The sequence below is a fragment of the Rhinolophus sinicus genome, chromosome 16 (genome assembly GCF_057876585.1).
Source record: "Rhinolophus sinicus isolate RSI-liver-muscle chromosome 16, RSI-T2T, whole genome shotgun sequence".
NCBI classification, from domain to species: domain Eukaryota; kingdom Metazoa; phylum Chordata; class Mammalia; order Chiroptera; family Rhinolophidae; genus Rhinolophus; species Rhinolophus sinicus.
Genome location: NC_142516.1, coordinates 19,609,827 through 19,637,003, shown reverse-complemented (window position 1 = coordinate 19,637,003; position 27,177 = coordinate 19,609,827). Strand labels below are relative to the sequence as shown.

General features: G+C 40.4%; 1 protein-coding gene across 5 annotated transcripts in view; it reads right to left on the bottom strand.

The window, feature by feature from the left end:
• Nucleotides 1–3,639: 3,639 nt before the first annotated feature.
• Nucleotides 3,640–27,177, bottom strand: part of SUSD1 (sushi domain containing 1) — a 114,710-nt gene continuing 91,172 nt past the window's right edge. For 4 of the 5 annotated variants that reach the window (XM_074330829.2, XM_088793561.1, XM_088793562.1 and 1 more), the window contains 4 exons: nt 26,575–26,833; nt 18,658–18,697; nt 8,904–8,997; nt 3,640–8,577 (listed from right to left, as the gene is read on the bottom strand). In XM_074330829.2, coding sequence (XP_074186930.2) covers nt 8,577; nt 8,904–8,997; nt 18,658–18,697; nt 26,575–26,833 — 394 coding nt within the window. In that variant the 3' untranslated portion in view covers nt 3,640–8,576. The remainder of the gene's footprint in view (nt 8,578–8,903; nt 8,998–18,657; nt 18,698–26,574; nt 26,834–27,177) is intronic. The other variant, XM_074330831.2, reaches the window with a different exon arrangement.

Below are 27,177 nucleotides of genomic sequence, written 5' to 3'. Positions count from 1 at the left end.
CATCCAGCAAAACATTGGGACCATTGGCCATACAACCACAAGGAACTGAATTCTTCCAACAATCTGAAGGAAGAGAAGTCTTCCCCAGTTGAACCTTCAGATGAAAAGGAAACCTAGCCAACACCTTGATTGCAGACTTGTGATCCCGTGAGCAGAGGATCCAACTAAACTAAACCTGGATTCCTGACCCATAGAAACTGGGAGATAATAAATGTGCACTATTTTCAGCCACTAAGTTTGTGGTAGTTTGTTACACAGCAATAGAAAATTAATACACGTGTATGAGCATAGCCTGCTATGATTCTCTTAGGAGTATTTCACCTCCTAGTTTCTAGTTATCTCCCAAAATCACATTACCAAAGGTTTACAAATTTTTTTTTTTTTAAGAAATCTGAATCAGGACTGTGCAACAAGGAAGAATGCGTTCAATAATCAGAAGCTCTGGGAAATTTTCAGAAGGAAGGTCAAAAATGTAAAGTTTAAGTTAACAACTGACAACAGAATTCTTAGGAAGTATTTTGTTTAAAAAACTACTTTGGTAAACTATTTGGGTAAAGGTGGATGCTGAGCAACATACAGATGATAGATGATAGATAGATAGATAGATAGATAGATAGATAGATAGATAGATAGATAGATGATAGACAGACAGATAAGACAGCTAAATTGTTCTGCATTTCAGGAATTTAGGGGATTTGATAAAGAATGAAGATGGGAATGGATGAGAACTTTGAAGAACAGGGATAACTAATATGCACTTTTAATAGTTTGCATACCTGAAATAGAATACTCTGCAGCACAGAGAATAATGGCCACAAAAGACGTCCATACACTAATCCCAGTACCTGAGAATATGTTACCTTCCATGGCAAAAGGAACTTTGCAGGTGTGATTAAGTTAAGAATCTTGAGATAGGGAGATTATCCTGGATTTTCCTGGTAGGTCCAACATAATCACAAAGATCCTTAAAAGTGAAAAGAGCAGAGTCAAGAAGGTCAGAGTCAGAGAGAAATTTGAAGAAGCCACACTGTTGGCTTTGAAGTTAGAGGAAAGGCCAAACTAAGGAATGTAGATAGCATCTAGAAGCTAGAAAAGTCAAAGAAATGGATTCTTCTGAGAGCTTCCAGAAGGAATACAGCTCTGCCAACACCTTGACTTTAGCCCAGTAAGACTCATGACAGACTTCTGACTTCCAGACACGTAAAATAATAAATATGTGTGGCTGTAAGCCACCAAGTTAGTGGCAATATTTACCGCATTGATGGGACACTAACACACTCTCCATTCACATTATCTAAATGCCCAAAATCCTTAGTAAAATTTTGAATAGAAATCATGGAAAGGAGCTGTTCCACAAGTGGGTCAATGCAGGTGGGACAGGGACCCACACAGGAGGGCGAGGTGATCAATCAACTGACCGAATTCACAGGAAACGGAAATGAGGCCCGAAAGTTGATCAAGGGAATGTAACACATCCACTCTACCCCTTCATGGAAGCCTCAGAAATCTCAATAGACAGCACTGGATGCTTCATCAGTTTTGGAATGGGGACTTAAACCAACCTTATCCAAATCTTCAGTGTCTTGGGTTTAGATTGGGAAGGAAGCCAGGCAGCACCCATCAGATTTTGATTCAATGTATGTGGAAGAGGACATCACAGGGAACGCTTTTTCTTATTTTATTTTTATGTTTTGGGAGTAATATACTTACATGTTTAAACTCAAAATAACAAGTGCTCAAACGACTCACTTTCACCCTCTCCACCTCCACCCCTTCCTCCCTTGCTCCATTTGTAACCATTTTCATTAATTCATTGTTAATTTTCCAGTGTTCTTTATGTACAATTGAATAGATATTTTCATTCCCCCTCTTCCTCACACAAAGATAGCATACCGCAGGCACTGTTCTCCACCTGGCATTCAAACAGTACACCAGAGAGAGTGCTTTCTCATTCCTTTTTTACAGCTGCAGAATATTCCATTGTGTGCCTGGAAGTGTCCTAGGTCATTGAACTAGTTTCCTCCTGAGAGGCATTTGAGTTGTTTCTAAGCTTTTGGTATTATACACTATGTCATGGTGAGTAACCCTGGATAGGAGTCATTTTGAACGCGTGCAGGTGAACCCATAGGATGGGTCCCAGAAAAGGGACTGCAGGTTTGAAGAACAAAGGTACCTAGACAAAGGCACAGAGGTCGTACCCTTCTGGACTCTCACTAACAATGTTTGAGTGCCGGCTTCCCCATAGCCTCAAAAAAGAGGGTGTTGTTAAACTTTTGGATTTCCCCCAAATTGACAGGTGAAAAGTGATTATCTCACTAATTTGCATCTCTTAAAAGTGAGGTTGAGGGCAGCCCAATCGGTCAGTTGGTTGGAGCGCAAGCTCTGAACAACAGGGCTGCTGGTTCGATTCCCACATGGGCCAGTGAGTTGCACCCTCCACAACTAGATCGAAGACAACGAGCTTCTGGAAGTGCGGCTGGATGGCTCAGTTGGTTAGAGCACGAGCTCTCAACAAGGCTGTCGGTTCAATTCCCACATGGGATGGTGGGCTGCGCACCCTGCAACCAAAGATTGAAAACGGCGACTGGACTTGGAGCTGAGCTGCACCCTCCACAACTAGATTGAAGCTGATGGACCCTGGACAATCTTGGAGCTGATGGGCCCTGGAAAAACACACTGTTCCCTAATATTCCAAAATAAAATAAAATATAATATAAAATAAAATAAAAGCGAGGTTGAACAACTTACATTTAAGAGTGATTTGCATTTCTTTTTCTGTGAACTATATTTTCATATGCTTTGGCCCCAAATTAGACTCTTTTTATTTTGTTTTCACCAAAGATCCAAAAACCTGAGAAGAAAATAATAGGTTGCAAGTACTTCCATATTCTAAAGTGAAGATTTCCAAGTGGTCTTGTGATCCTTACCCCAATTCCCAGGATAGAATGTGGTTTAAATGGCAAAGGTCACAAGAAAAAAGTTCTTTGGAGAAAGCTGTTGGCGTGATGAGGATTTTCTGACCCCACCACAATGGCAGGGGCTAAGGGGTCTTCCTCAGTGCAATCCTGGAAAGAGGAGCTTCAAGGGGACCTCCACTCAGAGAATTTGACTCTGTCTCCTAAAGCTTCGGCGGACACGGTGGCCTGGTATCTGATTCCAAGGATAAGCAACCCAATGGTCGAGAAACTGAGGCTGTCAGGCCAACAGCAGGACAAAACACGTGGGAACCACACTGAAGCAAGCCACACTTCCACAGGGTAAAGTGTCTGATGGGTTAAAAAAAGCAATGTGTGGTTGCAGCTATCCGTGGGGCAATCCTCCATTTGGCATGGCAAGGATCTAGGCACTTCCATGGGTCAAGTCGATACTCCGGAAAATAATTGTTCCGGAGGAGCCATCTTGATGTGACTTCTCCCCACCAAAGGCAGACTTCCAGGGGAAGAAAACTGCAACAATGGCAGCAGTAAGAGGCTGTGGGGTGCATTTTCAGGGTCAGGAGCCAAGGTTGTGACTCAAGATAACAAAATATAAAATATTTATGCATGCACAACAAAAAGTAAGCATGAATTATCTTGTAAGTTGAAAACTAGAATACTCTAGACAGAGACACACACAAAAATTACATGGAGACACATATCATGTTTTGGACTAGGAGCACTCTTTATTTAACTCATCCCCAAGAAAAATACTAAGATTTTGGGGGTAACTTGACCGAATAATTCTTTAGCTTATTTATAATAAATATGTATACATTAATGAATATATAATAAAAGCTGAGAACACTCTGAGAATTAACAGAAAAAAGTAGAAACTTACTTTTACTTGGTATAAAAAACCTATTCTACAGTTATAGCAGGTGGTATTGGCACAGAAATAGATCAATAGAACAAAAGATAAAGTTCAGAAATAGACTTTAGTATATGACTCAGTATATGATTCAAATCACTGGGGGGAAAATAACAGTTGATGAATATTAATAGGACAACTGGCTAAACAATACAAAAAGATCCCCCCCAATTGTACACTTGAAACCTATGTAACTTTACTAACAATTGTCACCCCAATAAACTTTAATTAAAAAAAAAAATCCTCCCAATGTCACTCATTATGCTAAAATAAATTTCAGATGGATTAAATATTTAAAAGTTTTTTAAAACTGATGAATTATATTTATTACATTGAGCTTGGAAGTACTTCTAAGCATAGCACCAAACGCAAAATACATAAGGAAAAAACACTGATAAATTTGACAATACAAATTTAAAGTTTTTGTGTGGCAATGTATGATACAAACAGCCCAAGGGAAATGATAAACTAGAAAATTTGTTTACAAAATATATGACAGTTAAGAAAATTATTATGATACAAAGAACTTTTTCAAATCAATAAAAGACAAACAAGCCAAGTACTGAGAAAAAAGGCAATTCGCCAAGACAGAATTACAAATGACTAATCAACCTGCAAAATAGAGAAATGCAAACAATAAACTGAAACATCATTTTTCACCTACCAGATTAATCAAAGTTAAAGATATCAACAACGTCCAGTAGTGTTGAGGCTTTCTGTTGGTGAGTATAAGCTGGTATAAACTTTGTGTGACGTTCCTCTGACAATATGTAGTAAATATAAAATGTATATAGTGGTTTTCATTCCAACAATTTCACTTTTAGAAATTCAGCCTAAGCGATAATTGCATACAACTATGCAGACTTGTATAAAGACAGTAAACATCGGAAACATTCTAAATGCACAATGGAGTACTGGTTAAATAAATTATGATACAAACTTTCAATGCAATTATTATTATCGAAATATGTCCAGGATATGTTCATGAATGAAAGAAACATGTTACAAACTACATGCGTATTTGACTCAATTTAGATTCTAAAAAAGGGGTGGATGTGCCAAAAAAGTATGGATACACTTGCACACACACACACACACACACACCACCACCACCACCACCACCACCACCACCAAAATGATTCATTCCCCACCCCTTCTCTCTCTCTCTCTCTGCCCTGAAACAATGGTGTGTACACTCCTTTTTTAATTGCTTTGCTTCATTGTATCACCCATGCACAAACTTGGGCACAGAAAAAGCCACACCTTCTTTCCTCACCATAATCAGGCACTTCAGTTTAACCAACAATGGTTGGAGTAGGCAAAAGTTCCTTAAAACACTATTTGATTGGCTACTACTGGTTTTCTCTTAGATCAACAGAATGGAAAACTAGAAGAAGGTTTAGAAAATCAGAATGTGAAATAAGCAATAAAAAGGGAGCATTGAGAATTCTTATTTACTTTCTTTAAAATCAATTAAAATATTAATTGTATCCCACGCTAATGTGGAATTTCAAGATAATCACTTCTGTTCTGGTTTTAAGTGCCCAGCTGCAATTTCAGGTCTTGAGTCAGAAGTGTACTTTTACCTATTTTCCTAATTAACTTCCATCTGTTTGGTCATTTGTGGCCCCTTCTAGAAGTGATGGGGGGGAGTACCTTCTAGTGAAAAGATAGGTATAAAAAGACACATGTATAATAGTAAAGGCACTGGTTAAATATAAATAGACATAGACACAGATGTAGATGATATAGGTAAGATATATAGAGATATAGCTTGGATTGGTAAAAGTCTGACTCTCCCAAGAACTAAAAGGGCTGTCCAAAAATTAGCTCAAGGTTTATTAAATCCCAGGAATGAGAACTAGACTTTCAGTCAGAAAACTTGGACCCACAATTCAAGTCACGTATCCTTCTGAACCCATTTCTCCATTCTGAAACGGGGAAAACAATAACCCCTAACCTTGTCACCACACAGAACTGTTGTGAAGATGGAAAGAAAGAACATGTATAAACAAAAACTATGGCGCAGATAAATAAAAAACATGAGGGCACGGACACACACACACACACACACACACACACACACAGAGGCCAAGAACAATCTGCTCCATATCAGGGAACCCTCCCTCCCCCCAGTTCTGATTCTTGGTCTAGAAGGAAGCCAATAAATGGATATTAGTGCTCACCTCTACACACTGTCCCCAAGACAGCTAATAGGGGAGATCCCTCCTCCATCTCCACATTAGGATCTGGCTTTATTTACTGGTACTCATAACCCAACTCGGTGCTACCTGACTAGTCCTTCAACAGAAGGACTCCACATTCTCCCAGGAAGACCCACTATCAATTTCCTGAGAGGCCCCTCCCCCTTAACCAGGAATCCACTTGAGAAAAGAAAAAAAAAAAGATCAGTATTGTGGTAAAGCTACCAGGTGAATTTAGAAAACTTAAAGCTGTCTTCATGTTTATCAGAAAACTATTAGAAAAGAACTGCAGAAAAATGGCCCATCCTTTTCGCAAATACTCAGCATCTGCTTCTTTAAGGATTAACACTGAGCAACTTTCCATTATTGTTTGGAACATTTAGAGGACGTGTCAAAGTCCATACTTTTGCTATTTTAGTACTCTTTCATGAACTGTTTTTACATTTCTGTACCCTACTCAGAAGTACATTTTACTTAAAGTTTAGTCAGTTATTTCAACCAGAAACTTTGATGCTAAGCAAGTGAGATTTCTTCCTTTCAATGACAATTATGCTAAGTTCCCATGTTTGGCAGTTAATTCTACAGCTGGAATTTGGGTGGGGAGGGGCTATAGACACATACAGTGTTTATAGAATTATAAAAAATAATAATAGGGTGGGGAGGCTCAAATTCTCTCTTTGGATAGAGGAGGCTTTGAGGAAAAGCCTTACTCATCAGAGACCCTACCCTACAGTAACCACAGTAATTTGTAATGATTCCGAATTTAGTTCAAGAGCTGTGAGAATAGTATGAGTTTGAATGGCTGCACATAAAAATGAGAAATAGAAAACTATTTGTATTAGTTCATTGAGAGCTCTACTCTATAATTCAACCTGAGATGAGAGCAAGAAGGGTTCTAAATGTTGATTGGCAGTTGTACTCTAAGTCGCAGAGGGCAAAGCGCAATTATTCCTCACACTGCCTGATATGGGCAAGGGCCAGGGGCTGACAGCTGGCATCGAACACCCAAGTGTCAGGATATTACGTCCCTTTCTCTGACTCTTCCCAAGTGAGGGATACACTTTGGGCCGGAACCCTCAGGGCACAGCAACTTCATGGACTTTTCCGTCTGTTCCTATAGTTGCTACTGTCTCCTCATCTGCCCACAAGTGCAGCCTACTCAAATCTGTCCCTCACCAATGCCCCGTAAGCCGGTGGAGAACAGGGCAGCCCACCACGTCGGAAAGACGGTCCCTTTTTCTCAGGACTGCAACATTGCATTATTTCAGGACCACGTTACATAGGCTGCGTGCTAAGGTTGTGCAGTATAACTATCCTCCTTTTCCTCCCCCACGCGTTTTACTCTTCAAGCCCGGAAAGGGAGGGAAGGAGGGAGGAGGAGGAGATACCGTGGTTACTTAGAGAAAGCACAAGCCTCTGTCTTTCTCCTCCATTTGGTTTTTACTGAGCTTTGGCGTTACACTGTCAGTTGGGGAGGAAAGTTAAAGAATACTCATTCAGGCCATAAAAGTCAAAGGTCCTACACTGCATCTGTAAATTCAGCATATTGACGTAGGCCCAGGACTGCTTCTATCTAATGTGTCATGGTTCGTGATAAGGTTGCAGTCATGGTTATTGAGGCTGTAGATAAAAGGAAGGATCACGTCACCCACATTCCCTATGAACACACCGACTCTGGCCATGGGCTTCATACTCTTTCAACCCATTGTTGCTACATGACCACTGAATCTAAAGGGAGGAGCAGAGCATTTTTACGAGACCCTCACTAATAACAAAAATTAACCAAGGCTGCTATAAACATTCATATGCAAGAAAAGAATTGTCTAAATTCACAGACTATTTCTACTGGAATGAAGACTGATGGTTTTGAATACATTACATAGAAGACAAACGGAGCTGTATCAAACAGACATTGCAGGGAACTTACTGGAGTGGCCAGGCTAGTATACTTTCTAATTAGATGTCAATTGATTCTAGGAAAAGAACTGCTTCTAAAGTGTTTGACAAGTTGGCTCATGTCGATGTCCTCTATGCTTTTCAATGACCTCCTTCATAAAGTCAAATTTTAGCCCAAACTTAAGTCCATCTCATTGCTTATTGTAAAAGAATGGAGTCTTAATAAATTATCAGAGATGTTATAGAGGAAGACGCAGACTTTCTCGCATTCAATGTCTAGAGGAGCCGACTCTCAGGCATCACTCAGAGGAAGAGGCAGGCGCTGCCCACATGATCTGTAGCCTGTGGTGAATATTACACTGTATATCAAGGGTCTCAAGTTCATAGACACAGAACCAGTCGTGTAGCAGGGAAGACAGCAATTCCTGAGTTTCCTCCTTTTGGGGGACTCCACAGCAATAGTCACCATCTTGAATCCAGGAATGGGGCCAAGCGGGGAATGGAGAAATTTGGGAGGCCCACACACACCTGGATGGAAGCCACATGGGGCCTCTGTGCCGGCACCCGAGGAGCTGTGCTAACACCTGCCCCAGCAGCAGTGCCTCCTCCCCACGTAGCGCCCATCTGTAATCTAGACATGGAGAAGGAAGAGTCCATTGACACACTTTGGTTTTCCCATGGTGCATCCCTATGAATAGCCCCCACATACTCACAGGAAGCGACATGGGAGATCCGCCACCACTCTGAGTGGCCCGGGCAGCCATCACTGACCCCACAGGACAGCATCACCCTCTACCCTGAAGTGCAGTTACATGCCTTTTGTATGCTAGTGTCCGCTGAGCCCAGGACAACCTCCACCCACATCCCTTTGACGCTGCTCAATCCCAGCTGTTCTCCATGACTCCAACCCCATCCTCCCTCTGTTCCACTCATTTCTCAGAAATAGGTCTCACATACCACACTGCTAGGAAGGAGAGGAATGCGAGCACAATCACGACAGCCATGGAGGCCAGCCCAACGCCCACCATCTGCTGCAGCGTGACCGACGAATCTGCGGGATAGAACCACACACTGAACCCATGGCGCATAGAACACAGCCCTGCTTAGAGGCACACACCCTGGTAACCCAGAGCTTGGCGCCACTTAACAAACCAGTCCAAGAATGCACAGAGTACCTCTTGCCCCCCGAGTTGGCCCTGAGGCTACAGGGCCTCAGGAAAACACAGCTCCATGGTATTTCTAAAAAGGAAGCACAAAACCAGGCCACATTCAAGTTCTAAGGGATGAAAAAGCTGATGTTGTAGGTCTTACAAAGGCAGCAACTGTGTTGCTTTTGTTGGTCCTCTCTCAAGTCAATTACACTTGATAGACTTTCATGGGCAGGTCTCCTTTGCCTGGAGGAAGAAGTCATTCTGAAGCCATTTGGATTTTTGCTCCAAAAATGATAGTTAGCTCCAGCAGTCAAATATAGCAAACAAATCATCTCTGTGGGATAGAGTCATCTGTCATTTTCCCTACACATCAACAAGGGTGGTACCTCTCTGCTCTGCTCAATAGGTTACCATGAGGACAAACTAAGAAAATTGATGTAAAAGCTCTTTGAAAGATACACGTATGTTCTACTGAGGCTGCATTACATGCCGACTCCCGGGGATCCCTGGTTATAAACTGGAGAACACCCACATTTGAGTTGTACTCCTTGGGCTAAGAGAATCAGAGCATCCTGTTCTAAACTAATGGTCTCATTTTAATTTGCAGAAACTTATTTAGCACTTACTCTGTGCCAGACACTGTTCTAATGACCTCTCTTAACCACCCAATGGGTACTATACTAAAATACCAGGTATTAAAATAATAATAGCACACTGAGTACTATTATTACTATTCCCCTTTCACAGATGAGGAACTAAGACTCGGAATGGTTAAGCAACTTGCCCGAGGTCACCAGCTACTAAATGACAGAGCCAGGATTCAAACCCAAACTGTCTGGCTCCAGAGTCTTTGCTTTTGATCTCGGCACCATGCTTTCCCAGTGCAGATCTGAGTCCGCTCTGTCTGCAGCAGGGCGGTCCCCGTGTCCCCCACCCCAGAAGTCAAGGGTGCAAGCCCAGACCTTTCCAGCATAAGCAGATTGATGGTGAGGGGGCCTCGGGCTGTAGTAGTTCAAGTTCCTCTTTGGAAGAACAGAAGTCTGTGTGCAATGGGCCTCCAGATATTAAAAAGTTCTCGGCTGCTGACTCTGCATGTATAAAATTAAAAATAAAAATACCACCAAGCGGAATAAATGTACGGGAGCACAACCCAGTCCAAACTGTGACAGATGATTTGCTGTGGTTGTCACTGTTGGAATGCCAACTGATTTCATTGTTCTGTACCCTCCTCTCACCAATGCCTCACATGTGTGCTTAGTCTGCCCCTCGGGTACTCCAGCACTGCCTTGGAAGAGATGAAAACAACAGAAGCAAAATGCTGTACTGCAAAATGCTGATGTGAGGGCCTCAAAACATAGAGGATTTGTTTCCCTGGCAGGGAATGAGGCACATCTGAGAACAGTTCAAGCTATGTAACTTTTTCGTCATCTAATCTGCACTGTGCAATATGGTAGCTACTACCTGCAATATGGCTATTTAAATATAAATTAATTAAAATTAAATTAAAATAACAATTTAGTTTCTCAGTCACACTATTTCAAGTGCTCAACTTCAGGTCTATGTTTCAAAGGCCCCGTAGCCCCGTGTCGCTAGTGGCTATCGTATTGGACAGCTCAGCCTTACCATCTCTCCACCACTGGCACTGCTCCGATCTCTACAACCAGGGTCAGAGCAGTTTGGTTCTACTGGAGGCTCTAGAGAGTCACAGGCACTGCCAAGTGCAGCCATGGCACACACCTCTTGCTAAAGAGCCCTGCAAAACCCATTACCTTAGAAAGTGTTGTCAAGAGACTTTCTAGAAAAACATGGCTTGTATTGTTTGGCTACTTTTAGTATTCAGAAGACGAAAAAGGCCTTGACATTTTAAGAAGCCCTATTATAAAATGGAAGGAAGAGCTGTGGCTAAAACAGAAATTAATAAAGAAAAATAAATTAGGGGAGTGACTTGAATTACTACATATTAAAACAGTACAGTGTCAACAAAGGAATGAATACATTGGAACCAAATAGAAAGCATAGAAAGAAACCCAAGTATATCAAATAATTTCAAAGCTTAAATACTGGAGTCAGGTTGCCCAAGTCTGTATCTGGTCACCACCACTCCCTAACTGTGTAACTTTGGGCAAGTTATTCAGCCATTCTATACCTCAGTTTCCCCACAGAGAGATGACACAACATGGAAATGGTAACCATAGTATCCACTTTTTAAGTTATTGTGAGAAATAAATCAGTTAATACATGTTAGAACAGTGTCTAGCACAGAGTAAGCAATAAGCAAATGTTAGCTATTGTTAATTATTGTTGTTTTATTACTGCTTCACATCATTGGGGAAATGATACATTATTTATAACTAGTGTTGAGAAAATTGGCTAACCATTTAGAGTAATTTTGATCATTAGAGCTTATACTATACACCAAAGTAAAATCCAGATGGATTAAAGACCTAAATTGAAAATAAAGAATTAGAACAAAATGTAAGTGAATATATATCTAATATTAAAGTAGGTTAAGAATTATTTTCTAAGCATATTTACTAATGCAGAAGCCTGAAAATAAGAGCATGAGAGATCTGACCACATTAAAAAGCACACACACTTCTGTATACCAAAACTACCACAAGTAAGCTTAACAAGGCAAATGAAAACCTGGGTAAACTATTTAGAATAATTAAGCAAGGGGTTAACATACAGTGAGTGTTACAGACCAATAAGGAAAAGACAAATACCTCAATAGCAAAAGGAGTAAGTTCTATGAAAAGGGAAACCACATAAAACATGAATACAGATAACTGACAAACCTTTGATCAACTCCTCTCTTACAAATAATAAAAATGCAAATTAAAACAATGAAATGCTATTTTTATGTACTAAGTTCACTGGGTTTTGTTTTGTTTTTAAGAGAGAAAACAGCATTGGAGATGGTGGAGAAAAGCTGGTAGATTCCTGCACTACTTGTTTCATCCAATCCACCCAGCATTCCTTCCAACGTCAGTCATCAATATTTTCTCTATATTTTTTCCTCTATAGTTTCATCCTCTATGAATTTTTAATCATTGATTGGTGAAAATAAGGAACTGAAGATGACTGTGGGCAGTGACCCATGTCCTGAATATTCCTGGATTTGACATCAACTCATTAATACACAAACTCTGCGTAGTCATTCCACTAGTTTCTAAGCTCACACACAGCCCCCATTTGCCCACATTATCCACAGGGCATTGTTAAGTGTTGGCTGAAGTCAAAATGCATTATGCCAGCCATCATCCCCTGATGAATTAATTAGACTCCGTGTGAGAAGAAAGGAGAGCGATCTGACCTAATCTGCTCACAGCTTCCGCGCTGACTGCCGGGAACTACTGCTGCTCCTCCAGGTGGACACAGAGCCCTCCCTTGAAAATCTTGCCTTGCCTTGACTTCAAACTGTCATCATCTGTGCTTTGCAAACTCTATCTCCCTTGTATGAAGTTCCATGTTCTTTGCTCACCCCCAGTCTTATTACTTTTCTTTTCTTCACCAAGATTTCTCAAGCTCACTTGCAGTGGTTTATCCATCTCATTTGCAAATTGTATTTTGAACCTGCTAGGATCTGCTTCATCCAGGTCAGAAGACTGTAAGTTACGTAGAGCAGTTAGTTCTTCCCTTGCTTTCACATATCCCCTCATAAACCAACGGTACAGAAGTAAAGTAAGAATTAGGGAACGTGACTGTCTCTTGACCATCCACCAGCAGGACATCATTTACCCTGAGCAGTGAGCCCAACTCTTCCTGACTCTCTATACACAACTAATGGAAAATCATCTTTATTTAGTACACGTAACATGACTTGGGGTCTGGCTCCAGGCATGATTCTTGCTGATAGAACAGCTCCTGGTTGTATGTCTCTTTGTCTACTTTGTCTACATTCTCTGTGAATCTGAGTCAATCCCATTCAGAACACTCAGGGTGTAGCCAGCCACAAAGGCTTCCTTAAGGACTTCCCCCATTAATCCCTGACTGAGAAAACTTTCAACTGTCCAGTGTGAGTTTCATTTTTTAGAGCTTTGCCATCCTCTGGTTACCCTCTTTTCCATAGTCTCATGCCATGAAATCATGCTTTTCTTTCTTTTCTTTTCTTTTTTTCTGAATAACTTGTAGAATATTCTTTTAGAAAGCCAGGTGAGTGAATCCTATGTTATATCCCAGATTCTCAGTGATCATTCTTGGAAAAGGGTAAATTCATTAGGCTTAAACTCCACCACTGTCTTTGGGCATCTCTGGACTTATCTTTAATCCTCCATGAATGGAAATATCACAGATACTGAAGAGTAAGTTAGAAAGACCCTATTCCTATTCTCAGACTTCGTGACCGCTCAAGGAGTTCCTATGGTTGTGGACATTTTTGCACCAATTTACATGAGCAGGGTCATTTCCTGAAAGCAACAATTCTATTCTCTAAAAGCTGCAAATAATTAGCACTGTGAGTTCTAATGAGTGTGAAATTTCTCTTTGCAATTCTAGGGTCTCTTCACTTGAATTCCCTACAGGGTAGGAGACGGCAAAGGAAATCAAAGTAGAAAACTAATTTGGAGATAAATAAAGCCTGATGTATCAGCAACATTATTGAATTCATTTTCTATTACAGCTTCACAAATTACCATACACTTAGGAGCGAGCACTCAATTACTAGCTCACAGTTCTGTGGGTCAGCATGCAGGCACATTAGGACCAGGTCCTCACAAAGCTGAAATCAAGGTTTCAGGGTGGGCTACATTCCCCTGTGGAGGTTGTGGGGAAGAATTTGCTTCCAAGCTCACTCAGGTTATAGGCTCAATTCAGTTCCTTGCAGGTGTAAGACTGAGGTCCCCATATTCTTACTGGCTGTCAGACAGGGGCCACTCAGCTCCTACAGGCCACCCACAGTCCTATCATGTGGTCCTCTCTGTCTTCAAAGCAAACAGGAGAAACCCTTACGTCAAGTCCATCTCTCCCTTTGAATCTCCAATTTTCCCTGTCTTTGACCTCTAGACCCAGATGTAAAGGACCCATGGGATTAGGACTGGTCCATCTAGTCAATCTCCCTATTTGGGACCTTAATTACATCTTCAAATCCATTGACAGCCACACCTAGAATAGCCTTTGAATGAATAACTGAGAGAAGGTGGGTATACACCAGGGGCCAGGAATTTGTGAAGCCATCTTAGAACCCTGACTACCACAATCAGGAAGGTTTAAAATGATTGAGTGTGTACGTGCGAGTATGCATACATACGCATGACACACGCACACATATGAGTACATGTACACCGTAGGCTTATATCTTGATGTAGATCATCTCTGGCTTATTTAATTTGATAAGTATTGCACCTATTATGCTTTGTTTTTCATCAAACTGTACTTCTGATTCCCTGGTAATCATTCAACCCAATTCCATAAATTCTGATTAAGCACCTAATGTGTGCCAGGCACTGCTCCAGCTCTTCAAATGCACTTCCTTAAGGGTATGAAATCCAGTAAGAAAAGACAAGTGTACCAGTTGCTCTAAAGTATGGCAGAATGACTAAAGGAGTGAGGGGGGCAGAGAGAGAGAAAGGGAGAAGGAGAGAGAGAGAGAGAGAGAGAGAGAGAGAGAGAGAGAGAGAGAGAGAGAGAGAGAGAGAGAGAGAGAGAGAGAGAGAGAGAGAGAGAGAGAGAGAGAGAGAGAGAGAGAGAGAACCAGCCTGTCCCATTGAAGAAATAAAAAAATCTTCAGGAAGGACGTGGCATTTAATTTTAATCTTGAAGAACAGGTGGGATTGTAATAAGCAGAGATTACTGGGAGGTTACAGGGCAATCCAGGTGGAAGCATGTATGCAATCAGATAAGCAAATACATTAAGAAGAGAGGGCAAGGGTCATACCCAGCGAAGAGCTGGCACATGGAGGAATGAGAGATGCCACTAGAAGGCTGTGTTGGTGCCAAACCGAGGCTTTAGAAACCACGCTAGAAAGTAATGGAGAACTGTGGAAGAACATTTGTGGGGAAATAATAAAATCAGTGCTGCAGTTTACAAATACGAGTCAGCTGGTGGCATGCAGGCTGGCGTGCAGAGGGAAACCTTGAACACGTGTGATGAGATAGCAGGCTTTGCCAGTCATGCATGCTACAGATATAAAGGCCTGCACTCAGGAGTGAACACACAAATGAAAATCAGAGAGAAAGGCCCAAGGTACAAAATGTGGGCTGAAAGAGAAAGAGGAGTAGTCACTAAAGGACTCAGAGGTTTCTGCCTAACACTGAGGAATGTTTCCTGATTATAAACTTACCATCTCACATGAGTCACCTTGCTTTGTGACTCAAAAAATCACGGACTCATAGTACTTTGTGGCTGGAAGGGATCTCACAGATCTCGGAAAGAAGCCATTGAGAATCAGCCAACTTAAATATCATTTCAAAGACAAGACATCAGGCTGATTAGTAGCAGGACCGGGCGAGGAAGCCCAGGCCTCTGCAATTCCCATCAAACTGACTGCGGGTTCCCTTGTAACTATCACAAAGCTCTTTTGGGGCAGTTTGCAAAAAGTAAATAGCATAATTCATGACCGGGCAAAGGCAAGCATGAGCGATTGCCTGACATGAGTGAACTGGAACAATGTCTCCTTTCTGCAAAAGGAGACTGCAAGAGGTTAGTGCACAACCCAGGTAAATTATGTACATAGATAAATATATGCTAGAATTACCTCCAGAATTTCAACATAACCGTTGGTTTTCTATTCAGAGCTTTCCAGTAGTTTGAATTCAAAGGTTCAAACTCTCTTTCAATGTTGGTTCTTCATTTGAGAGGGGGAAGAAAGCACTGCCAAAAGCCACTTAGATATTTCCAAAGTAAAATGCTTCCTGTTTAACTTAATCATAGTAGAATGCAGCAAGTCTCTGGCCATTTCTTCTATCCAGTTTGAGTGTTTGCCAGTCATGCCAAACAGTTGCTGAAAACTGGATTCTGGAAGCTATTGTTTCTGTGTCTGTCTGGTATACTTGTGCATTTCCATTTTTCTGATAAAAGCACCTCTTTTCCTTGTGGGAACCCCAACCCAAATGTTGGAATGTGTGGTTGTTTCTTGTGGACTTCATTAAACTCCAATAAAGGGAGCTTAGCCTATGTGCACGCAGAAATGTAACAACATATATCTTTGTTAAAAGAGGCCCTCACTTATGCTAAGTGAAATAGAGACAGACAAATACTATATGATCTCACTTATACATGGAATATAAAAAAGCTGAGCTCATTGAAATAGAGACTAGAATGGTAGTTGCCATGGGCTGGGGGGTCGGAGAAATGGGAAGATATTGATCTAAGGGTACAAACTTCCAGTTACAAGATGAGTAAATTCTGGGGATCTAAAGCAAAACGTGGTGACTATAGCTAACAATACTGCATTATAAATAAGAAAGTTGCTAGGAGATTTGAAATGTTCTCACACATCATATATATATCCATATATACAGAGGATGTCAAAAAATGTATACACATTTTAAGAACGGAAAATTGTATTAAAATTGTAATACTCAATATATACCAATAACAAAAGATGAATAAAAGTCACGTTTGACTTCTGCAATTACAAGAGGTGCTCAAAGTGGTCACCATCAGCGTCCAGACACTTCTTATTATGGCGAACTATGGCTTGAGCAACATTGACCAAAGTGTCCACTTGTAAACATTTGTTTGGCACCCCCAGTATGTGGTAATTATGTGAGATGATGGAGGTGTTAACTAACTTTGTGGTAATCATTTTGCAATATATATGTGTATCAAATCATCATGTTGTACACCTTAAACTTTACAATGTTATGCCAGTTATATCTCAAAAAGCTGGAGATGAGAGAGAGAGAGAGAGAGAGAGAGAGAGAGAGAGAGAGAGAGAGACCCTCACCACCTGGCAATCCATAATCCAAAATGGCTGACAGTCAGGTACTATGTCTTGCCTGATTGAAAAGCCAAGTCCTCCAACCTTACCGAAGTTGGTGTGAGTAGAGATAAAAATATGAGAGATAAGGTTAGGGGATCAGCAGATGAATGAAGGAAGCCTAATTCCCCACTGGAATTCTCCTGGAAGCAGGGTTATATCAGCTCTTCCTCACCACCCCAGCCTATTGTTTTATGCTGCTACAAAGTAAGGGACAGGCTGTAAGGGGTTAAACTGATACTGTGGGCTAAAGGCAGAATTCCTCAGGCTGTTGCTAGGACTCATAAACCACAAGGGAAAGGTCATAAACTAGCTACAAACTAATGGAATTTCTGGGAATCAAATCCACTGGCTGCCTGCCTGATGGTTTAAAGAAATGTACTGCCAGGGAAATCCCAGCCTGGCAAACAAGGAGCCGTCATTGCTCAGTCCCTCAGGCAACTCTCCTCCTCACCCACCCCTGCCTGGATAACTGCGTGTAGGAAGCAGAAGGTTTAAACTGTACAGGACTCAGTAGAGCTCCTCCCCATTGCATCTGTTAGGTACACCTTTGAGGAAATGAACACGGGTACTCTCCCATCAGGAGACTCAGGGAAAGACTGAGGCAGCCCAACTGACTGATCCAGTGATGCATTCTGCTGCCAGGGATGGGGATACTTGCTTTTTCCGTCCAGCAGGATGTGGTCATTGTTATGGGCCCCTTGACCACTGCACAGTACTTTATCTTTTCCTGCTTTCTAAATGAAAGTACATATTGTTTTTCCTTTCATATTATATACTGTGGCTTGAGAATGGTTGAATTTGCCATTTAGTCATGGATTGCTAAACAGACCATAAGAAGCACATCTGGATTTGATCAAGAGGAATGGGCCATGCCCAGGAATCTTGGAGCTGGATGCAGTAACAGACCTACCTTTGAGTTACCTTCCACTAGGGTTCCACTTTCCATTGCATGGAGGATAATTTCACTTTCTTAATGGAGGGTGTCTTTCTTGATAGCATATGAGTATGTGTATGTGTGTGAAAATACTAAGCAATCAAATGGTTGAAAGCAGTGGACTGTTGAGGCTCTTTGTTTTAGTCTGCCAACATATTTTTTGTGCCTCTTTTCCTGACAGGGATCATGTCCCCATCTCGGTGAAACCCTGGTGGGGTTGTCACTACACAAATCTGCCCCCCAACTAGTCATAAGAGTAAGCCCAAGACCAAGGTAGGCCAACACCATAGTATACCATCTATTAACAGTGATTCATCCAACACATAACCTAAGAGAAAAGACTTTCCCTGAACTGAAAAACTTTCTGTTCCCACCGAGGTTGCTAAGCTGGGGCAGCTGGGGCCCAACCCTCCCCACCACACAACTTCTGGTCAAAGAAAATGAGGCCAGCTCACACCAGAAACAGCAGAGACAAGAGGCAGCAAGAAAGGGAGAGTCCCACTCATGGGGATGCAGCTGTTGTTCAGATTCCATAGCTCCCACGCCCCACCCTTTGCAGCTATGGCTTTTTGCTTAAACTAATATGAGATAGGTTCCTGTTACCTGTGACAATGTCAAAAGAAGTCTCATTAACATACACTTGATGCTACAGATTGGACACAGAACTAAGGACAGCATTCTTAAGCAGAAAATGATTTTACCTTTCACCTGAGCCCAAACTGCACAGGAGCATCTTCTCACCTATAAAACAAAACACAGCAATACATTTAACTCAGTGGCACCTGAGGTCAGTTTAAATAGTACAGTTTAGCCCTCCAAGATTCAGGGTTTTAGCTGTTAGTTTAGACTACAAGATCTTTGCAGTCTCATCTAGCTCTAACATATTACAACTTAGCCCTATGAGCACCAGGTGTTCAAGGGACTGCCTTGGGTAGCAGGCACACAAATGATCCCAGGAATCACTTCTATAGCTTTCTATAGATCTCAGAAAGCACACACTGTGGGTAAACCACAGGAATGGCAATAAGTTTCATTCCTCTTGCCAGCTCTGAGCAACTGGCATTGACTGCCTGCAGGACGATGTTGAAAAAGATTCTGAGGTCACATCCAGGTTCAGCAAGAAGTCATGGTGCATGTGATAGGCAAGGCTATGAGAAGTCCTGGTAAAAATATTTCACCTATCTGGATGACACTTACCTAGCAACCTCAGTTACCCAAAATGTACCCAAGCACCAGGAAGAAAGCAAGAAGAACATGTTATGAAAATTCATCTGTGGTAGAAGAGACCCACAAACTCATTGGAATGAAATACTTTCTCTTCTTCTCTCCCACTATTATTTTATGCATATTTGCCCAGTAAGAATGCTGGGATTACTGTCTATGATAAACTCAGCAAAATATTCCCCAGAGGAAACGGAATAGTAGTGGTTAGAGAAAGATCCCTCCAACTGCAATGGAGATTCTCTTTCAAGTGACAGCCTTGGCCATTCTGGTTTTCATTTTATTCAAAATTAAAAAAGAAATATCTATACTGGAAAACTCTGGGAAAAGCTTAAAATGGGCATAAGGCTTTGAATGTGACTAAATTTTGCCTGATGCTCAGGCATCAAGTCCATCTAATGAAAGATAATATGCAAGACTAACCAGTAAAGGAATGGCAATACATTCCTGTATGTATTTCAAGACATTGGGGAAGAAAAACAACTCCAATAGCAAGGCAGTAACTAAGGAACTGAGTGTACTAAAGGAAAGAAATTGGCAGGGCCGGGTGAAGAAGGGAACTCATTAAAATGAAGTGCCTTGATGAGATTTGTATTTTATAAAACTTATTGTGGGAGCAGTATGAAAAAAGGAGACAGGCAGAAAAACAGACAGGAAAGATGAGTTAGAAAATTCATGTTCGTGTTGCCAGAGGGTAAGGTGGGTGGGGGGTGGGGGGTGGGAGATGAGGGTAAGGGGGATCAAATATATGGTGATGGAAGGAGAACTGACTTTGGTTGATGAACACACAATGGGATTTATAGATGATGTAATACAGAATTGTACACCTGAAATCTATGTAATTTTACTAACAATTGTCACCCCAATAAATTTAATAAAATAAAATTTAAAAAAAAAATTCATGTTCACTGACTCTGGGTGGTGGATACACAATGTGATTTATAGATGATGCAACACAGAATTGCACACCTGAAATCTATGTAACTTTACCAACAATTGTCACCCCAATAAACTTTAATTTAAAAAAAAAAAAAAATCTTTCCCCTAGAACCAGAAGGAAAAAAAAAGAAAAAAATTCATGTTCAGACAAGAGATGTCAAAGGCCAAACAGTGTTAATGAAGAAGGAAAGGAAAGGATGATTTTAAACAGCATTAAGATGATAGAATTGACACAATTTGATGAAATTTGATGATGGGCCGGACAAGAGATAAGAAAAAGGGAGGAGACAAGAATTATTCCTAGGGGCTGGCCCGGTGGCTCAGGCAGTTGGAGCTCTGTGCTCCTAACTCCGAAGGCTGCAGGTTCGATTCCCACATGAGCCAGTGGGCTCTCCACCACAAGGTTGCCGGTTCAACTCCTCGAATCCCGCAAGGCATGGTGGGCAGCGCCCCCTGCAACTAAGATTGAACATGGCACCTTGAGCTGAGCTGCCTCCCAGATGGCTTAGTTGGTTGGAGCGCATCCTCTCAACCACAAGGTTGCCGGTTGGACTCCCACAAGGCATGGCCCCCTGCAACTAGCAACGGCAACTGGACCTGGAGCTGAGCTGCGCCCTCCACGGCTGAGACTGAAGGGACAACAATATGAAGCTGAACGGCACCCTCCACAACTGGGATTGAAGGGACAACCACTTGACTTGGAGAAAGAGTCCTGGAAGTACACACTGTACCCCAATAAAGTCCTGTTCCCCTTCCCCAATTAAAAAAATCTTAAAAAAAAAAAAAGAATTATTCCTAAATTTCTGTCTTAGCAACTGGGAGTATGGTGATGCTATTTATTGGGACAGATACACAGAGGAACAACAAAATGGGGGAATTGGAAAACTCACACTGCCTGATTTCAAGTTTTACTTACAAAGCTACACTAATCAAAACGGTTTGATACTGACATAAAGACAGACATTCAGACCTATGGAACAGAATACAGAGCCCAGAAATAAACCTTTCCATATATGGTTTTCATTTTATTCAAAATTAAAAAAGAAAAAAACCCTTCCATATATGGTCAAATGATTTTTGACAAGGATGCCAAACCCATTCAATGGGAAAAGAAAATCTTTGTAACAAATGGTGATGGGAAAACTGGATATCCACATGCAAAAGAATGAAGTGGGACTCCTACCTAACAACAAATATTAAAATTACATCAAAATGGATCAAACCTAAATATTTGACCTAAAATTCTCAGAAGAAAACAGAGGAAAAGCTTCATGAAATTGGATTTGGCAGTGATTTCTTGGATATGACACCAAATGCACAGGCAACAAAAGAAAAAAATAGACAAATTGGACTTCACCAAAATTAAGAACTTCTGTGCATCAGAGGACACTATCAAAAGAGTAAAAAGCCAGCCTACAGAGTGGAAGAAAAATATTTGCAAATTGTATATCTTATAGGGGATTAATATCTAAACTATATAGAGAACTCCTAAAACTCAACAACAAAGAAATAAATAACAACTTAAAAATGGGCAAAGAACTTGAATAACCCTTTCTCAAAAGATATACAAATTGTCAAAAACACCCACATATGAAAAAATGTTCAACATCACTAATCATTAGGGAAATGCAAACCAAAACCACAATGAGATACCACTTCTCATCCCTTAGAATGACCATTGTCAAAACAGAAAACAGCAAGTGCTGGAGAGAATGTGGAGAAAATCAAAGCCTTGTGCACTATTGGTGGGAATGTAAAATGGTGCAGCTGCTATGGAAAATAGTATGGCAGTTGTTTAAAAAAATTAAAAATGGAATTACCATATGACTAACAATTTCACTTCTGGGTATACCCCCCAAAATTTGAAAGCAGGGACTCAAAGATATATTTGTACACCCATGTTCATAACAGCAGTATTTGCAATAGCCAAAAGATGGAAGTAACCCAAGTATCTGTCTACAGATGAATGGATAAACAAAATGTGGTAGATACATACAATGGAATACTAGTCAGTCTAAAAAAGGAAGGAAATTCTAACATATGCCACAACATGGATAAACCTTGAGGACATTATGCTAAGTGAAATAATCCAATCACAAAAAGATAAATACTGTATGATTCTACTTACATGAGGTACCTAGAGTAGTCAAATTCATAGACAGAAAATAGAAGGGTAACTGCCAGGAGTTGAGGGAGAGACGGGGAATTGTTGTTTAATGACTATAGAGTTTCAGTTTTGTGAGTTGAAGAGAGTTCTGGAGATTGGCTGCATAACAATGTAATGTATTAGTACTACTAAACTGTATGCTTAAAAATTATTAATATGGCAAATTTTATGTTATATGTATTTTACTGCAATTAAAAATAAATGTTAAAAATAAATCACTGCTATAACGTTCTGGAATTAGATGGTGGTAATGGTTGTACAACCTTTTTAAAATTAAATTTTTTATTATTAGTTTCAGGTGTACAAAACAATGTAATAGTTTTGTGTAAAATGACATTTATACCCCTCACAAAGTGATAACCCCCTCCCCCAATCTACTACCCCTCTGACATTGTATATAGCTGTTACAATTCCATTTACTCTATTCCCTATGCTGTACTCCACATCCTGTGACTATATATATATATATATATATATAATTAAATTATAGTCGACGTTCATTATTATTCAGCTTCAGCTTCAGGTGTACACTGCAGTGGTCAGGCACCTACACCGTCCATAAAGTGGTCTCCCTAATAAGACAAGTGTCCATTGGATACCCTACAATATCTTTACATTATTGATTATAGTCCCCAAACTGTCTTTTGTATCCCTGTGGCAATCTTGTGGTTACTGATTGTGCTTTCTAATCCCCCCACCTTCTCCCTCATCCCCACTGCCCTCCCATCTAGCAACCCTGTTTTTCCTCTGTATCTCTGAGACTGTTTCTGATTAGTTTATTTATTCTATTCTTTAGCTTCCACATATAAGTGAGATCATATGGTATTTGTCTTTCTCTGTCTAACTTATTTCACTTAACATAATGTTCTCTAGGTCCATCCATATCGTTGCAAATGGTAAGATTTCATTCTTCTTTATAGCCGAGTAATACTCCATTGTATAAATGTACCACAGTTTCTTAATCTAGTCGTCTACCAATGGGCATTTCGATTGTTTCCATGTCCTGGCTATTGTGAATAGCACTGCAATAAACATAGAGATGCACAAATTTTTCCGAATTAATGCTTTGGATTTCTCTGGATAGATACCTAAGAGTGGAATTGCTGGGTCATAAGGTAGTTCCATTTTTTGAGATACCTCCATACTGATTTCCATAGCGGCTGCACCAATCTGCAATCCCATCAGCAGTGCACAAGGGATCCCTCTTCTCCACATCCTCACCAGCAATTGTTTGTTGATTTAGTGATGATAGCCATTCTGACTGGAGTGAGGTTGTATCTCATTGTGGTTTTTATTTGCATTTCTCTAATGATTAGTAAGGTTGAACATTTTTTCATCTGTCTGTTTGCCATCTGTATGTCCTCTTTAGAAAAATGTCTCTTCATGTCCTCTGCCCATTTTTTAATTGGGTTGATTGTTTTTTTGGTGTTGAGTTGAACGAGTTTTTTTTTATAAATTTTGGATATTAACCCCTTATCAGATGTATCATTGACAAATATCTTCTCCCATTCAATAGGATGCCTTTTTGTTTTATTGATGGTTTCCTTTGCTGTGAAAAACCTTTTCAGTGTGATATAATCCCATATGTTTATTTTCTCTCTTACTTTCCTTGCCTGAGGGGAAATATCAGTAAAAATATTACTAAGGGTAATGTCTGCAAATTTACTTCGTATATTTTCTTCTAGGAGCTTTATGGTTTCAGATCTTACATTGAAGTCTTTAATCCATTTTGAATTTATTCTTGTATATGGTGTAAGGAGGTGCTCCAGCTTTATTTTTTTGCATGTGTCTGTCCAGTTTTCCCAGCACCATTTATTAAATAGACTCTTTACCCCAGTGTAAATTCTTGCTTCCCTTGTCATAGATTAAATGACCATATAGGTATGGATGTATTGCTGGACTCTCTGTTCTGTTCCATTGATCTATGTGTCTTTTTTTATGCCAATACCATGCTGTTTTGATTACTATAGCCTTGTAGTATGATTTGATGTCATGTATCGTGATACCTCCCACTTTGTTCTTATTTCTCAAGACTATCGTGGCTATTCAGGGTCTTTTATGGTTCCATATACATTTTAGGATTATATGCTCTATTTCTGTGAAAAATGTCCTTGGTAGTTTGATAGGAATTGCATTAAATCTATATATTGCCTTAGGCAATATGGACATTTTAACTATATTAATCCTTCCTATCCATGAGCATAGTATGTGTTTCCATTTATTTGTAGCTTCTTTAATTTCTCTTTTCAGTGTCTTATAATTTTCTGAGTACAGGTCTTTTACTTTGGTTAAATTTATTCCTAAGTATTTTATAGTTTTTGAAGCAATTATAAATGGGACTGTTTTCTTAATTTTGCCTTCTGATAGTTTATTATTGGTGTATACAAATACAACTGATTTCTGAATATTAATTTTGTACAACCTTTTGAATATACTAAAAACCATAGAATTGCATACTTGAAATGGGTAAATTATATGGTACATAAATTGTATCTCAGTAAAGCTGTTTAGAAAGCTAAATGAATAAACAAACAAATAAATCACTACTGATTTTAATATGACGGTAACACTAATATATTTGAAACCCACAGGGGGAACTGCAATTCAAATATGCAAGTCCAAATATAAATTTTTTCAAAGCCCCTTCATCCCCTTTAGCAGCTAGAGAACAACACATGTTCTGTTCAGCCATATGAACAGATAACAATGACATCACAGGAAAGTTTCCTATAAACTCGAATTCTTATCCTAACCTCCCACTTTATTCCCTGTTATGGACTGAATGCTTATGTTCCCCCCAAATTCATATGTTGAAGCTCTGACCACCAGTGTAATGGTATTTGGTGGTAGGGCCTTTGGGAAGCGATCAGGGTTAGATGAGGTCATGAGAGTGGGGCTCCCATGATGAGATTAGCATCCACATAAGATGAGGAAGATTGAGCTCACTCACTCTCCACCGTGTGAGGAGACAGCAAGAAGGCAGCTGTCTGCAAGCCAGAAAGAGGGCCCTCATTGGGGAACCAAATTGGCCTGCACCTAAATCCTGGAATTCCTAGTCTCCAGAGCTGTGAGAAATAAATGTCTGTTGTTTAAACCACCCAGACTATGGTATTTTGTAATGGCAGCCCAATCTGACTAATACACTCTTCCAGACCAAAATCTCAATCTGGGATAGCAGCTCTCTGACCAATCTTTAAATTATACTCATTTTGTACTGCCCGTGCTGTGTCCATGACTAGACATGCCAAACCAGGGTTTCCAGGTAATTTTCCAGCAAGAAGGCCTTGTCTAAATCATAAAAACCTTTTGAACAAGTTCAGGGCAGGCAACATATTCTTGGTTTTAACCTTCCAGTCCTTAATTCCTACATTATTGTCACAAAACACTACCAGGCCTCTTTGCTGGAGTTCTTAAAAGAACTTTGCACAAGTTCTTAAAAGTACCTATTGGTTTTATATCAAGCATAATAGCACATTACACTTGTGTCTTATATAGAATTTACTAGTGCCTCAGTTTTAAATATGTGATGACCTTCCACTCTAAATGGCTCAAAGTCATCAGTCAAGAGATGTTTCTATTACTAGTAATTAATTTTTCCAGTTTCAATGACCAACCCTTATGAATTTATACCAACCTTACAGAGTTCTCCTGGGCAACCATCACAGTGGTTCCTCCAGAACATCTTCCATCCCTGACTGCCTGATCCAGCTGTTGCTATTCTGTTTGTCCAGCTCATTATATTTATTTATTATGTGATGAATATTTGGGTCTATGCCTCACGAAAGAGCCACTACTGGAAGAACACAGCTAAGGACAGAGGGGAGGAGAGGAGAACCTATGCAATAGCCAAGGAAGCAGAAATGCAAGCAGAAAATAATGCAAGCAGAAAATAATGCAATGCTGAGCTTAATCTGCCCCTCCCTCCCCTGCTTCCGGGAGAATGAGAGGAGGCAGCAGCCTGGCAGGAGTACGACATGGAAGTGACAGAGAGATCCAGATATTACTCTCCAACTCAGGCTTCAGCAGTGCTGGAGAATGAGAACATTTGTGAAGCTAAAGAGGAAGAATCAAAACCAGGTCAGTCCTAACGCAGTTCCAACCAGGTTCTCCAGGAAGTAGACTATCAATGTCCATAATGGTTTCACCTGCCTGTCCTTTAGAAAGGCAAAGTATTCAATACATTCTTATGGTTATTACATGCAGTGTCCATCTGGAAAACAAATATTCAAACATTCAAATTTCATGTGAAGAAGAAAATAGAGAGTTCATAAGAGCTTTTAAAGAAATATACCTTATTCCATTCACTTGTGATTCGTAATATGATGCAATAATCATTTCCTGTTTTCAAGGGTGCATTATAGTATTTCCCATAATACAGCCTGTCTCCAACAGCTATCTCCATGACTTCATTGGGGACATCTTTGGCCAGTAGTTCTGCAGCCACATATCCATCAGCATCAGAAGTGTTGCTAAAGAATGAGGTAGCCCCTTCAGAATCACAAGAAAACGTGCTTTGGAGGGCCAGGGGAACCACTAACACCTGATACGAACTGGAAGGAAAGAGAAAATGTCTATCAGACTCTCATTTGGGAGATTCATTCATTCATTTACTCATATTTATTGCATGCTCGCTATGAGATAAGCACTTTTCTAAGCACTGGAGATACAACACTGGACAAGAAAAAGTCGTTGCCCACATGGGATTTCGTCTGACAGCTCCAACAGTCAAGCAACCGGTTTTAACCCACAGTTAATGCCAGATGACACTGGGTGAGGAATCTCTTCACGTTCTGGCTGCCAATGGATGCCAAGGACAGCCTCCCTGTCTGGGAGAAGTTGCTGCACTGCCTTGGGCACACATGTCATAAAGTTGATCTAATCAGTGATTTTCACA